Source organism: Trachinotus anak, unplaced genomic scaffold (genome assembly GCF_046630095.1).
Source record: "Trachinotus anak isolate AG129_WGS33_773 ecotype Australia unplaced genomic scaffold, CSIRO_AGI_Tana_v1 ptg000004l, whole genome shotgun sequence".
Taxonomy (NCBI): domain Eukaryota; kingdom Metazoa; phylum Chordata; class Actinopteri; order Carangiformes; family Carangidae; genus Trachinotus; species Trachinotus anak.
Genome location: NW_027273855.1, coordinates 2731704 through 2745774, shown reverse-complemented (window position 1 = coordinate 2745774; position 14071 = coordinate 2731704). Strand labels below are relative to the sequence as shown.

General features: G+C 42.9%; 2 protein-coding genes and 1 long non-coding RNA gene across 4 annotated transcripts in view; 1 reads left to right on the top strand and 2 right to left on the bottom strand.

Moving 5' to 3' along the window:
- The window catches only part of LOC139620079 (uncharacterized), a 4377-nt gene extending 3627 nt beyond the window's left edge, over positions 1 to 750 (bottom strand). Inside the window, exon 1 of the mRNA XM_071475252.1 lies at positions 123 to 750. Within this exon, the coding sequence (XP_071331353.1) occupies positions 123 to 669 (547 nt within the window). The 5' untranslated portion in view covers positions 670 to 750. The remainder of the gene's footprint in view (positions 1 to 122) is intronic.
- The window catches only part of LOC139620080 (uncharacterized), a 14519-nt gene extending 12349 nt beyond the window's left edge, over positions 1 to 2170 (bottom strand). Inside the window, exon 1 of the long non-coding RNA XR_011690733.1 lies at positions 2050 to 2170. This is a non-coding gene — a long non-coding RNA (uncharacterized lncRNA). The remainder of the gene's footprint in view (positions 1 to 2049) is intronic.
- Positions 2072 to 14071, top strand: dalrd3 (DALR anticodon binding domain containing 3). 2 transcript variants are annotated; one of them, XM_071475243.1, is made up of 13 exons: positions 2072 to 2305; positions 3514 to 3821; positions 4145 to 4455; positions 5587 to 5645; positions 5780 to 5881; positions 5965 to 6029; positions 6358 to 6416; positions 6533 to 6615; positions 6772 to 6898; positions 7835 to 7893; positions 8002 to 8118; positions 8206 to 8274; positions 8801 to 14071. In XM_071475243.1, exons 1-13 carry the CDS (start codon positions 2072 to 2074, stop codon positions 8918 to 8920), a joined length of 1713 nt encoding a protein of 570 aa, XP_071331344.1. In that variant the 3' UTR covers positions 8921 to 14071. The 2 variants fall into 2 exon arrangements, with proteins under 2 accessions (XP_071331344.1, XP_071331346.1); XM_071475245.1 differs by lacking the exon at positions 2072 to 2305 and adding an exon at positions 2345 to 2465.

Here is a 14071-nt window from a genome sequence, read left to right as displayed (position 1 = left end):
GTGTGATGATGGATTCACATTTGACAAAATGCTGTCCACCCCCAGCCCCAGCCCTCAGCGGGACCTGGGACCCCCGCGGACAGGAGCCTGCAGGTCAGCCCGGCATCTCGTCTCATACTCACCGGTGGTGGTGGTGGTGTGCAGCGGCTCCGGGGGGCTGTACTGGTCCTCGTCGTCGTCCGGCTCCACTGGACCCAGATGTTTGTCAACTTCGTCCCAGAGGCCGACCACGACCTCCTGGTGGTCGTCGCTGAGGGCTGACGGCGGCGGCGGCGGCGGCGGAGGAGGCGGTGGAGGAGGAGGAGGAGGAGGTGGTGGCGGTGCAGGTGAGGCTGCAGGTGGGGGTGTGGGACTCCGCTGCCGTTTCACCGGGTTCACGGCGGGGGCATGTCCGAAAACCCTGTGGCACTGCTCGTAAAACGGCCAGTCGACGCGGTCGTTCCCGCAGCGGCTCTTCTGCTGCTGGTACTTGATGTACTGCTTCCTCAGCGCCTTCAGCTTGCTGATCACCTGCATGTGCGACCTGTACACCCCCCGCTCCGCCAGCAGCTTGGTCATCCGGTTGTACACCACGGAGTCCTTCACCGTGCCCGTGATCTGGTTGCGGATCGCCTCCGACCCCCGGATGTTCAGAAGTTCTTTAATTTCATTCTCCTGCCAGTTGTGCATCTTCTCTCCGGGAGAAACCGCCGCGGCCGAAGCGCCTCAACTTACTACAAAGACTTCCCTTGTATATTTGCGCCCTACACGTCACATTTCTGAGCCGGAAGAAGACGCGCTCAGAGGAAAGCCCCTTTCACACATGGATGCATTATAAGAACTTATAATACATTGTCATTATATATATATATTTCACTATATAATATCCTAAACTGTAATTATTTGCTTTATGGATGGGTTAAGAAATTATCTCTAGCAATTATTCCTCATGATTAATTGACAGGAACTTTACTTAAAATGTCTGAAATTATTAGGTGATTATCAAAATTGTTAAAGATTGATTTGCTATTGGTGGACATATCAAATAAAATACTATATTATCAGTCTCTTAAAATGCTTAATCAAAAGTTCCCTACATTATAAACAATCCAGTCTCTTCTAATCAGTTTAAATATCTTTAATGCAGCAATACAACCCATGAAAGCTACTCTGTGTCACATATAACCATCCAGAGTAAAATCAAGCTGTGGAAAACTTTATGTGACTGGTTGTATTGTCCCTTTAAAGGTATTTCAACTGGTAATAAAGGACTGGATTGGTAGTAGCTGTAATAATTGATTAATACGTTTTTGAAAAAGTAGATATTTAAAATAATACATTTCACCTTATTATTATCTTATTGTATTATTGTTAATTTAAATAAGCAGTCATGGTGAGATTAAATCATTTCAATACTAAAATAATGACAATAAATTACATTTTATAGAATATAGTAAAAGAAAATGCCCCCTTTAAGCCCAAGTTGACATATTTAGAGGGCTTGTCTTGTCTAACAAACCAACAACTATTCATATTTGGGAAGCTGGAACGGGTGACTTTTTTGTCATCTTATCTTAAAATGTCTGAAATGATTTTAAAGCTTAATTTGCTATTGATAGACAAATCAAATAATATAATATATAATATCAGTCCCTTAAAATGGTTCATCAAAACTGTTGTTATAGTATAAGTGGTTGTACTGAACATACTGAACATCTCATTCCAAAACCAGAAAAAACACCCCCCCCCCCCCCCCCCCCCCCCCCCCCCAGACCGTCTGTCCATATACTTTTGGCCGTGTACTGTAGTTATTATTGCAGTTGCTCTGCCATGCACTGGATGGCGCTATGGGCGACATCCCAATGGTCCGACACGGAAAACCAACTCGACAGAAACACAAATTGCACTTCATTAGTTCCGCAAGGAAAACGGTCAATGCGGTCCTGCTCTACAGTCAATATCGATCAGCGATCAGCCGAATATCGCCTGTAGGTCGGCAGCCTGCATCCGCGCTTTAACCGAGGACATGTGCAGGGTGTGGGTGCGCTGAGGGCCTGGGAGCGAGCTCACCTGTGCTTGTGTCAGGCTGGCGATGGAGAATATCGCGGAGCCTTCGCCCCTCCGGATCACACCTACCGTCCGGGCGCTGAGCTCCGCACTGCGGGGGAAGCGTGAAAATGTCCCCGATTCCAGCCGCGGACACGGCGACAGGATCTTCCCCGAACCGGAGAAGCTTTGGTTCAAGGAGAGCAGCGCAAAAAACCTGCGGAACCGGGACTTTTTGTCGCCGACCACGATGCTGAACACGCTGTATGCGGACGGACAGGTTGGTTTGACTGGTACCTGTCGGGTTCACCGGCATTTTTATGGCTCTCATGCTTATTTCGGCGGTGTTTTATGTCACGGAAGAGAGCCGTCGGCTGAAAGCCATGTTTTTACAAACAGGAGCGTCGCCAGTGGACTCTCATGAAACAGCAGCAGCTCAGGTAGCGTCAGGTAAAGCGCAAAACTATGTGCGCAGAGAAAGTCTACATTTTATTCTTCCGCTAAACAGTATAGTTCCTGGACAGCTGCTGTTTACTGGGGTGCGAGTGATTCCGTTTAGCGCAGTAATACTACTAAAGATGATACAATATAATAATAATAATGATATTTTATCCTCATGTCATTGTTAAATTGTATTATACCTGAAGCTTTTGGCAATGTTATTAACCTAATGACGGATACTGAACTGAATTTTAATATTTAAATGGACGGAGGTGTTTTCAAACGTTTCCAACGTGACTCGGCCAATAGGAGCACGGGACCGGAACTATCTGTTTATAGCGCTCAGCTGATTCCAGCCTCCTGCGGGACTGTCACAAAGCTTCAGTAAATACACCTCAAACCCTTATTCACCAATATGTTTCAGTGATATAGAAACCCCAACCCCCCCCCCTGGAGTCCGCTGACTTTGCCCCATCATGATCGACCAGACACTGGCAGCCTGCGGCAGTAATTATTAACCCATGAGTGGCAGGTACAATGTGGGTCAGGCAGACACGCACAGCCGGCAGGAAGGCGCGATGGCCTGCTTCATGGCCTGTTCATGTCAGCCTGTCACAAAGCTGCGAGGCTGCGAGTGTGAATGCATCTGAAAGCGTGTCCATGTGTTCTCCTTGTGTAGGAGGACGTTGCTTTTGCATGTAGTGCATCATGAGGATGTATGATGCGTTTACGCACCATGATGCACTGATATGTGTTTTTGCAGCAGATCATAAATGGTATTTTTCCAGTGCTACTGACTGACAGTGCAAAGCAGGCTGTGTTTTTCCAGACATGCATGTCTTAAGGCAAGAGCTAAATTTAACAACCCTAGATCAGACACATTTACTGTGTTTCTAATAATGAAAGGATTAAGTGACCACAGTGAGGGATCTACAATATCAGTTAACATCAGCTGCTGGCTAGACCACCTCTAGGCATGATGTCATGCCCTGAGAGTCAGTTTTTTCCCCTAACGTTGTTCTCCAATCTTTCGCTGTATCCACCCAGGTCCCTCCAGCTGTGATGTCCAGGGTCCTGTCCCTTCGTGGCAGCGGGGTTCTCCCTGTGGCTGGTGGGGAGGTGATGGGTGAGGGGCTGAGGGTGAGGGTGGACCGGGCCGCAGCCTTCAGGGCCGTTCTGGCAGGTGGAGCCGCAGAATACCTGAAGCCCTCGAGTCAGAGGCAGGGCTGTGTGGTGCTCAACTGCCCCGCGCTGCACCCTAAACCCAACACACCCACTCCTGAAACGCTGACTCTGGGTCAGCTGAGGACTGTTCTGTTGGCTGACCACATGGGGGCGCTGCTGAGAGGACAGGGGTGAGTCCGTGGGCTAATTCCTGAATCCACCACATCCACCTCCCTTGTTTTACTCTCATCCTAAATAATTCCTTTGTTGTTTATCTTCTAACCTCTGTATAACAGCGAGGCTGCCAAATGTAACAGTGTCAGAATTTAAAGTCATGAAAATGTGATCTTGGGCTCTGGGAAACTTTAATGAGAACTTTTTCTGACTTTTGAAAGACTATAAAATTCATCAGTTAATTGAGAAAATTATTATACAGGTGAACTGATTATGAAAATGATTGTTTTTTACCGTCATAGTTGTAACATGCCGGTGTGAATCTCCTTACCTGTCTCAGATTTACAGTGTCCTATTGCCCCACGCTTCCTGAAGACAGCGACATCATCGCCTTTCTCCAAGCTCTAGGGATCGATTGGCCGACAGCTCCAGCCAACTGGACCAATGAGGAGCGGGAGGAGAAGATCCAGGAGGCGCTGGAGAGCTGCCCATACAGAGAGCGGGAAACAGAGAGAGGCAGGAGGACCAGCGGAGGGGGAGGAAGGAAGGTGGAGGAGGGGGAGAACGAGGGAGAGCTCAGGGTCAACCTGAAACGAGTGTTCCAGGAGGAGGGGCTGCTGGGATATGACCCTAGCCTCGGTACCTGCACAGGTAAGGCCACAAGGGGGTGTGATTGTTTTTTTTTTTTTTTTTTATTCTTTTTTTTTTTTTTTTTTGAGAATCCGATCCGATAGATTTTTTTCTGGTTATATAATAAGGTTGTGTTGTGTTTCTCAGTCATTTTGCATTTTGTGAAGGGATAAAACAGGTTGTGTGTCAAACACTTTGTTTCCCCAGTGACCAAATGTAACATCTTCAGTCTTTGTGTCCAACTTTTATAACAAATGTTCATGTAAACAAAACATAGCCTACTTTTCTACTGCTGCTTTGTCTAATGAAGGTTTCAATTTAAGAAAATTGTCCTTCAGAAATAAAATGCAGTCAGAGTCATTTAGTGCCATCGAAAAAACCCAAACTGCCTTTCTATCGGCTCTGACCTGTTCCTCCTTGTGTTTTGAATTTTGTATTGAAAAATAGCATCAACAGACCCAACAACAGGCAGCCTGAGATGTGGCCTGTTAGTGGCTGTACATCAGTTGAACAAACTAACTTTGGCTGCATTTTGTCAGCCTTTCCTACAGCCTTCCTTTCCTCTGTCTAGTACTACATTCATTTCTTTATTCATTATTTATTCTGACCACTGACGACTTCTGAGGCTTCCTAAACATTATTCACAGTTACATTGTATTCAGGCCCCTTTACTTCTAGCAGACTTTGGTGTCATGGTGAACATTTAATTGTAAAAGGATTAAATTTATATATATTTTTTTAAAGATGGCTGTTCACATACTCTGTGTCTGTTCTGCTCAAATCCAGATGTTCAAAGCTTGATCCAAATGGGCCTCTACAAAGAAGTAAATTTCTTACTTATTTATTTTGATAAATGAGAGATGTCAGAAACATGTGGTGGTTTTACAGGGACTTACATGCTACAATGAAGACACAACATATTAATTAGTGATCTTTAGAGGTGAGGTTAGGTGGTTAGGACAGGGTCAGGCTAGCTAAGCTAAGCTAACAGTCTCCTGGCTCCAGCGGCTCCATACTCATACTTGGCAGTGTTAATAACTTGGCAGTGTTTCCTGTGTTATCACAGCTTGAGGCATAAGAAAATACCAGTGGGGTAACAGAGAGTTGGTGCTATGTATTTGCTAATGAGAGATTGTGGTACGTCTGTTTCAGTACACAGGGACAGCGTTTCCCACCTGGCGCAACTGGACCTGGCCACGGCCGACTGCACAGTGAGACCCACACCCACACGCAAACATGCACTAAAAAACCACACACTGACAATTTCCTTTTTCTATTTTTTCTTATTCAAAACAACAGACAAACAAATCATTTACTTGTATATCCTTTCTGCATTTTTTCTTAGGTAGCCATGGCAACAGCGTTACATGTGACTTCCTGTCAGGATGAGTTCCGCCAGCAGCAGATAGCAATGCTGTGGAGAGCTAGTGGAGCGACACACACACAGGTAAGCACACACGCTTATGCACACACACAATCGTGTCCTGCATTGTGTTCCTATTCTTACCGGCTCTGCTCGTGTGACTGCAGAGACATCTGGTGTGTGGGCCTGTGAAGACGCCTGGTTCTCACCTCACTGCTGCACAGTACCTGCAGTAAGACACATCATTTGTTTCCTTGTCTTTCTCTTCCCTCTATTGTCTCCACTTGTCTTCACTATCTCCTTTTCCCTCCCCATCTCTTCTCCACCTCCTCTCCTCCTGCCCAGATCTCCACCAGACACATCTTTATTAACACAAAGGACACTCTCACTAGGATCCTCTCTGCACTGTAAAACTGCAGTTGTAATTAAACCAAATTAAAAGAACGCTAGTGGGCGTTGATGGTGCTTTTCATCATCTCTGTGTTATCTCAGTGTATTTTTGGCCCAGCGGTCGGAGTAAATAAGACCTCTGCTGTTTCTGCCTTCCTCCTCTCCTCCAGGCTGAGAAGAGGACAGATGAAGGAGGCCTCGGAGATGAAGTACGGAGATCAAGTAGAAGGTGTGTGTGCACATAAAACAGTGTGTGTTTGTGCACGTGGTTTGTGTTTATAGGCTCCGTGCTTATGACTCTGACCTGAGATGATGAAGTGAATAAACAGCCTCATCCTCCTGTAGGTCAGACGTGGGATGACATCATCAGGGTCATGACCTCTGCCACTGTCAGATTTGAACTGCTGTCAACAGTCCACACTAGTCCTGTGAGTTATCATTACAGCTGAGTGTGTCCTGCAGTTGTATTTATGTATATACTGATTAATTAAGAACGACTGTGTTTGATTTGATTTGACAAGCTTTTCATTCACTGTCCGTGATGTAATAAGTTGGGTCAGAGTGATTGACAGCTGTCTGTGCAGGTGACACTGGATGTCCAGAGGGAAGGGGGCGTGTCCACCAAAGGGCCGAGAGGAGGAGTGTTTGTGATGTACAACTGTGCCCGACTCCACACCCTGTTCGACAGCTACGAGAGAGGAGTGGAGAGAGGTGAGACTTGTGCTTTGCAGGAGATTCATGTTTCATTCTTCTGTGATCAATAACATTACAAACAACCAATAACGCAGAGCACGGTGGCCTGGCAGTGAATGGAAAACAAAGAGAGACCTGCAAAGAAAATCAATATTTTTTTAGGCGCTCCACTGGAAAAGAAGCAGATAAAAATGCTGAAGCTGACAATCTTAAAAGTCCAGCAGCTGTGTGATGACATACTTTGGTAAGCTACAGCCTGATTTAGGTGTAAATGAAAAAGAAGTACTCAGTGGTAGTGGTTCCCAACTGATGCCTTCATCATAACCTGCAATACACAGGATGGATTGTTGGAATGAATCGATAGCATTTCAGCTCAGAGAGCACGGTGTCTGTGGTGGATTTGTGGCTGCGCACTAGACACAATGATCCCGGGACTGTCGATGCTCAGGCATGATCTGAGTTCTTTCTTAATTGGGTTTGGTCAACCACTGGGCCTGGCAGAAGCTGAATGTTTCATCCATGTTTTATTCACTGCCTTATTTGTTTTGACCACTTATGCTTGCTTGTTAACCAGTTTTCATGTGCTCTCAACAGCAAGTTGTGGTGTTAAGGTGCTAAAACAGATTCATGTCAGCGAGAAACTGAGACGTATCCTGTGTGGGTGGTCTGCTGCAGCCAGAAGGTTAATGGTCATTGTGCCAACCAGTATAACGAAGATCAGCCTCGCAACAATTTGAAATCCTGTTTGGCTGTTAATGTTCTTATTTTATTTTTTTTATCAAATCAAATCAAATCAAATCATTATTTATCATTTTCTCAAATTAGTTGAGCCGCTCCACATCTTTTTGAGTCTGAGCTTCTTATTTTTATAGTTATTACTTATAACAAACTTGAGTTTGATTTGTGGATCAGCATTTATGTTCATGTGGTTTGTCTGATTATGTTTATCTCCAGGTCTGTACCCAGAAATCCCTGAGTGCTCCCAGCTAGACTTCTCTGCTCTGAAAGAGGAGGTACCATTTTACTTTACAGTTGTACCACCATTTCATTTTTCTCTTTCCACTAAGGAATACATTATAAACTGCAACGTTTTCATCCTGTTTCTGTGCTGTGACTGACAGGGCGAGTGGCTCCTCCTCTTCAATTACCTCATTCCTTTCTCTGAGCTGCTGGACCAATCGGGACAAGCGTTAGACGGAGAAGGGGGAGGGGCCAGAGTCAATATTAAGACTGAACAGGTAGGAGGATTCAGACGAACAGATGACAGTTCAGTAGGATGCTGTGGAGATGTTAATGTAACTCAATAATGTGCTTGTGTTCCTCAGATCTGTAAATTTCTCGTGTCTCTCAGTAAAGACTTCAGCTCGTACTACAACAGAGTCCACGTGCTGGGGGTGAGGATGCATTCGTGTGTGTGTGTGTGTGTGTGTGTGTGTGTGTGTGTGTGTGTCCATACAGCAGATAAGACTGATTCAACTGGATTACATCATAGAGATTGTTTTGATTAAAGAAGTTGGTCTTGTGTGTGTAGGGTACTTGTGGACATGTAGTGATTTAGTCACTGAAGTGGATGCTTAAGTGAGTCTGTGTTGGTGTAGTTTGTTTGGGTTTGTGCGTTCCCTTCCTTCTCTACACCATATGGACATTAGTGTGTTAATAGCCCATTGCCCAGACTGATGACTTTCAGTCACTGACAGAATGTGATTACTGACCAAAAAAAAACACACCAGTTCATTGTCAGGTCAGCTGTTTTTAATCTTTTATGTCTCTCTCTCTCTCTCTCTCTCTCTCTCTCTCTCTCTCTCTCTCTAAATCTCTCTTGGTCACTTATTCATTCTCCTTTTTCTCCCTCCTTTAATTCCCACACACGCTCTCATCATATTCTTCGTCTTTCTCTCGTCTTTCCTTCCTTCTCTCCAGGAGCCATTGCCTCATCTCTTCAACCAGATGTTTTGTCGTCTGTATCTGTTGAGAGCCCTGAGAGAGCTCTACCACAGCGCTCTGGACACCCTTAACCTTCCCCCCATCAGGCAACTATAGCCTCGACATAATTCACTCCCCCTGTGATCACTGTTGGTCCTACCTCCCCACCCATCCTGTCTCTCACACACACACACACACACACACACACACACACACACACACACACACACACACACACACACTGTAGCCTCATGCTTGGAAATTAAATGTATCCACCTGACACATTCTTCCCTGGTTTTTCCGTTGTTACAGTACAGTTTTACCTAAAGCTCATTGTGAATGACTCCTGTAGCTGGATATACTGTAGCTGTTTGGATATTTTAAAGACCCATCAATCATGTAATGTGACACTGGTAAATGTCTGAACTCTGCACACCCAGCCTGACTGACTTTGACAAACATGTACAGTTTTTACATTGTGAAAAAAAAAAAATAGTTTGACGTTTTGAAATCTGCTTATTTGCTTGTGCGAGCAGTAGCTTAGCTTAGCTTATCTTAGCACAAAGACTGGAAGTGGGGGGAAACAGCTAGCCTGGCTCTATCCAAAGGTTAAACCATTGTATCTTCAGTGTTTAATCTGCAGTCAGTGATGACAGTTTGTGGCTTTGTTACTGAGATGCAGACTGCCGAGGGTGTTGGAGGTCACTGTTCCACACAGTACATCATCCATGTACCTACAGTGCACTGCATGTTGCTGTACTTGTCGATGTGAACGTACTTATGGAAGAACAGGGTCACACACCTCCCACAAAGCAGCAAACTGTCTGTTTTTGAACAGATTAAACAAATAAGAATCAGTTTGTCAGTTTTGGAGGCAAACTGTCTTCCACTGTTTGCAGTTTTTATGCTAAGCTAACGAACAGGCTGAATCAGTGGTATCAGTCTTCTCCTCAGAGAAAGCGAATAAGCGTATTTTCCCAACATGTCTCAACTATTCTTTTAAATTTGGATTAGCTGCTACATTCATGAAGATTTCCCTCCTTCCAGGAAAAAGAAATCACAGAGCTCCTGTTAGTGAAGATGGGACCTAACAACCCATAAATTGTGATTTTGGTGCCAAAATCCCAACATTAGTCTAAGTGTCCCATCTAAACTGTAGTAAGACCTGTTCAACTTTCTAAATTGCCTTATTATTATCTCAGTACCCCCACAGCCCCCCCTCTTTGAAACACATGTAAGTGTCTTAGTCAGAACAAAAATCCTACTTTTAATGATGCGTTGTTGTTGTCCAGTTTCATGTATGTTAGCCACCTTGCATTTATTAATGCCATACAAATATTTATTCTCAATTTAAAAAAAAAACTGTAGACCTGTACAGAATATATATATTCTGCATAACGAGTCTTAATTGCTGTATTCATATGATTATTCTGAGTCCTCAGATTAGTTCTAGTTATCTTGCTTGACAAATCACATCATGTTCAGTATGAAACCAGGATAAACAGGTGTGACAAACCCAGTACATTAGCAGCATTTAGGACCTTGTGCCAAAATGTTAGGAAATGCATGAAATGGCATGAAAATAATATATGTGAAGAATTTTATGCCAAAAATGTTATTTATGAATTAAGGGAAGGGGAAAGTAATGACCTGAAGTTGATCCTTTAGCATCTCTGAAATGGGAGCTGACATTTCTTTTATTTCCTTGCCATCTGTTAACATGTGCCATAACTTGTTTTAACTTTCTGCTACATTATTTTGTAAGGAAATGTTTTTTTGTTGTTGTTGTTTTTTAAGAAATGATCTCACATTGAAACGAAGCAGCTGTATCCTCCATGAAAATCAAATATCTTACAAATTCACTTCTCACTGCATGAAATGTTGTTTGTTCTTGAATTGTCCACATATTTTTTTTTTGTGGACTTTTATTTTGACATTTTATTCACTAAAGAGAAGAGAAGGGGATGTTGTGCATATGCTGATTGTTTTACAGTAAGTGTCTTGTTAACTGGCGCTGTAATTACCACAGTATTAAAGCAGGAGAGATGCAGGATGATATTTTATTTTCATTTTATCTCGCCTCATACTTCACTGTCCCCCTGTATCTGTGAACAGAGGTAGTGTAGGTGTAGATGCAGAGTGTTCACTCACATCAATGGCGTGTTTCTCGTGCTGCCACGTTTTCACCCATCTCTCGTTCTTTCCCCCTTACTCCTGTCTCTCCGGTAATGTACGTCCCTTCATTCTCTTCTTTTTTATATAATCACAAACCGAGAGCTCACACACCTCCCCTTTCCTAATTTTAATGCCACAGGTTTTGGATGTTCAAGTACTCCTGATTAATTTTCTTGGAACGTTTTTTTTTTTTGGAAATCCTGTCATGAAGGGTTTTTTTCAGCTGGAAACCAAACAGCTACAACACAATTCAAATGCTTTAAATAACCGTGTTAAGCCAAGGGTCAGGCAGCAAAAATACTGCTTCTGAGGAAGGAATGAACATCATGAATTTCTATTCTCTTATTTTCAATAGTAATAAAATGAATAAACTAAATAAAAGTCACTCAGACATTTACAATATTTGCCTCAGCCTCACAGGAAATTCCTTCCTGTCCTGAAAAATCTATATATGTCTCTGACCCTTCTCCGTCCATCTGAAACTAGATAAAACTGCCAAACTTACTCCTACACACATCTGTCTGTCCACAGTTTCTGTGTCTTTCCCGTCTGCAGAATTAAAATAACCACGACAGACTCTCTTGCTGCGTGTTTGTCTCTGGCTTCAGCATCAGACAGATGCACATACTGATACTGTTCTTCTATAGATAAATCCCCTTGTGCTCCGTTTGCTGCGCACTACCCTTAGGCCACATAGATACAACAATAACCCACAAACTGCATGGATATACGGAGTATGCTGTTAACATTGATCCATCACTGTAGATACAACCATGGTAACGTGACGTGCTGTTTGTCTTTGTCCCTTTTTCTCTTTGTATGTCCTTTTCTCTTGCTTGGATTCCTAAATCGGTGTTTTCTTCCCTTTCCTCTGCTGATCATCAGTTCCCTCCTTTGGAGCTCATTTATAAAATTTCAAGCGCTGATTACAAGCCAAAGTGTTGACTTCTTAAAATCTGAGCCTTAATTCATAATTCTGAGGGTTGCATCACATTTCTGCTCAGATTCTCTCTGATTTTATCACAACCTTAAACCACCTTATTTTAATGAATAGTCCAGGGTAGGAATCCTGTTGACTTCTGATTAGACTGTCATACAGTTTACTCCAGTATGAAGTTTTCATATTCTATAAATGAGGCCCTCTGCTGACTTTGTGAATACACATGTATCCTGTCCCAGCTGAAACTGCTTGCTGCTGTTTGTCTCCATCTCCTCCTGTATCTCTGCTGTCACAGGCCTGAGAACTGAATATTACATTTACTGTAATGCAGCTCTTGTCTGATCCTTGTTTTGGTGAGTGCACCAGTATCAAACCCACTGGTTCTGCTGCAGTCAAACTGGAAATCCCGACTAACTTTATATGCTTTTACATACAGATGCAAAAGTGTGATCATGGATTTATAAAACTTGACATATTCAGTAGTTATGATGCTATTCACAACCAGACTCCTGTTCCTTTTCTCTCATGTCATTTCTTCCTTATGTAATTCTTTCCATGCATCATTTTCTTCCTTTCCTTGCCTAATTTCTCTTATTCCTCAGCCGTCCTCTTGAGTCCTCCAATAGTCTCCCCTTTGCATGTTCCCTTATTGTTCCCTCTTCTCATTCAGTCAGTAAAAAAGAAACCAAGAGAAAGGGAAAAAGAGGCGGAAGGACTGACTGATTATGAAACAGATGGTAAATGTTGACTAATTTGAAATGCACTATTTCAGAAGGTCCTGCATTTCCTCTCTCACTGTTTCCAATCTAATGTTCTGTGACATTATTCAGTCCTAATCAAAATGAGTGCCCCCTCAGAGATAAATACAAGTTAACCAATTTTGTTTAACCAGAATATTTTAATAACATCTCCGAGGTTACTGAACAAAAGGTAAAAAACTTATAATAATGAAATAACCCAAAACACAAAATGTACCCCGGACACAATTATTGGCAGCCTCCACGAAAACGTCAGCAGCACATTTGGCAACATTAATGACAGCCTCTAAATGTTTCTTGTAGCCGTCTAAAAGCTTCTTGCTCTTCCACTGCTGTGTGCTCAAGCTTTTTAAAGTTTGCCGCAGTCTTTTATGCGACACCCTTCTGTGCTGCTGGATGTGAGCTTTGCGTCCTGCTTAAAGACCCGAGGCTCACCTATGACAGTTTTTTCTTTCAGTAGTGGTGCCCTCGTTGGCCTTAGCCCATGGAGCCCTGCTTGGTTTGTTGTGCACAGGTTAAACCACCACACCTGACTGCTCCAGGTCAACCTGCAGCTTTTTAGAAGTCATGTGGTGTTTGTTTTTTTACCCACAATCCTCACCAACTGTCAAGTTTCTTCTTATCCTGGTAGAGTCTTAACATTTCTATGACTGTGAAACTTCTTGATAACATTAGGAACAGTTGAAACAGAGATTTCAGGATCTTTGGGGCCTTGCAGGCTTTGGAAGTGTTATATGTTTTTTTGATAAAAGCATTTCTGATGCTCTCAGACAGCTTCTTTAATAAAGTAAGAAACTGGAAACAATCAGCTCCTTTTTACACAATAAAACCAATAGTCATTGGCTAATTCAGGTCATATGAACACTGTTTATTATTTTGTTTGAGGAACTAATTCGAATTAATCAAATTGTTGTTTACTTTATTAAATATTCTGGTTATAGAAATTCTGTTCATTTGCATTTATTTCTGAAGATATTCTAAATTCTTTACTTCAAATTCAGGGGTGCCAATAATTTTGACCATGACTGTACGTGGGACAAATCACACACATGCGCACACAAGGGTTGGACCAGTAAACTTCAGTGCTGATATTCAGTATATATACTGTAAATTGAGCATTGCTTATATTGTGAATGAATAAGTGTCCTTTCCTCCAGAATTAAATTTTTCTCTGGTTTGAAAAGCTTAAGAAAAAGTATTTATCCCATCATACGGCTATAAAACCCAGAGATCTGTCTCTGTATCTGTCTGAATATAACACATACACACACACACACACAAACATAGTTGTGTGTCTCACCTGCAACCTTTTTCTCTGTGTTCTTGTGTAAATCTGTTCTTTCCAAGCTATGCTAATTGTACACGTGTGGGATCAATAAATTATTTGTAACTCCA

Excerpts from the sequence above, each read along its gene's own strand:
- dalrd3 (XM_071475243.1), top strand. The coding sequence starts at position 2,072 with ATGGAGAATATCGCGGAGCCTTCGCCCCTCCGGATCACACCTACCGTC. Across the intron at positions 6,899-7,834 it reads CGAGAGAGGAGTGGAGAGAG|GTCTGTACCCAGAAATCCCT; the intron begins GTGAGACTTGTG and ends GTTTATCTCCAG. Across the intron at positions 8,119-8,205 it reads TCAATATTAAGACTGAACAG|ATCTGTAAATTTCTCGTGTC; the intron begins GTAGGAGGATTC and ends TGTGTTCCTCAG.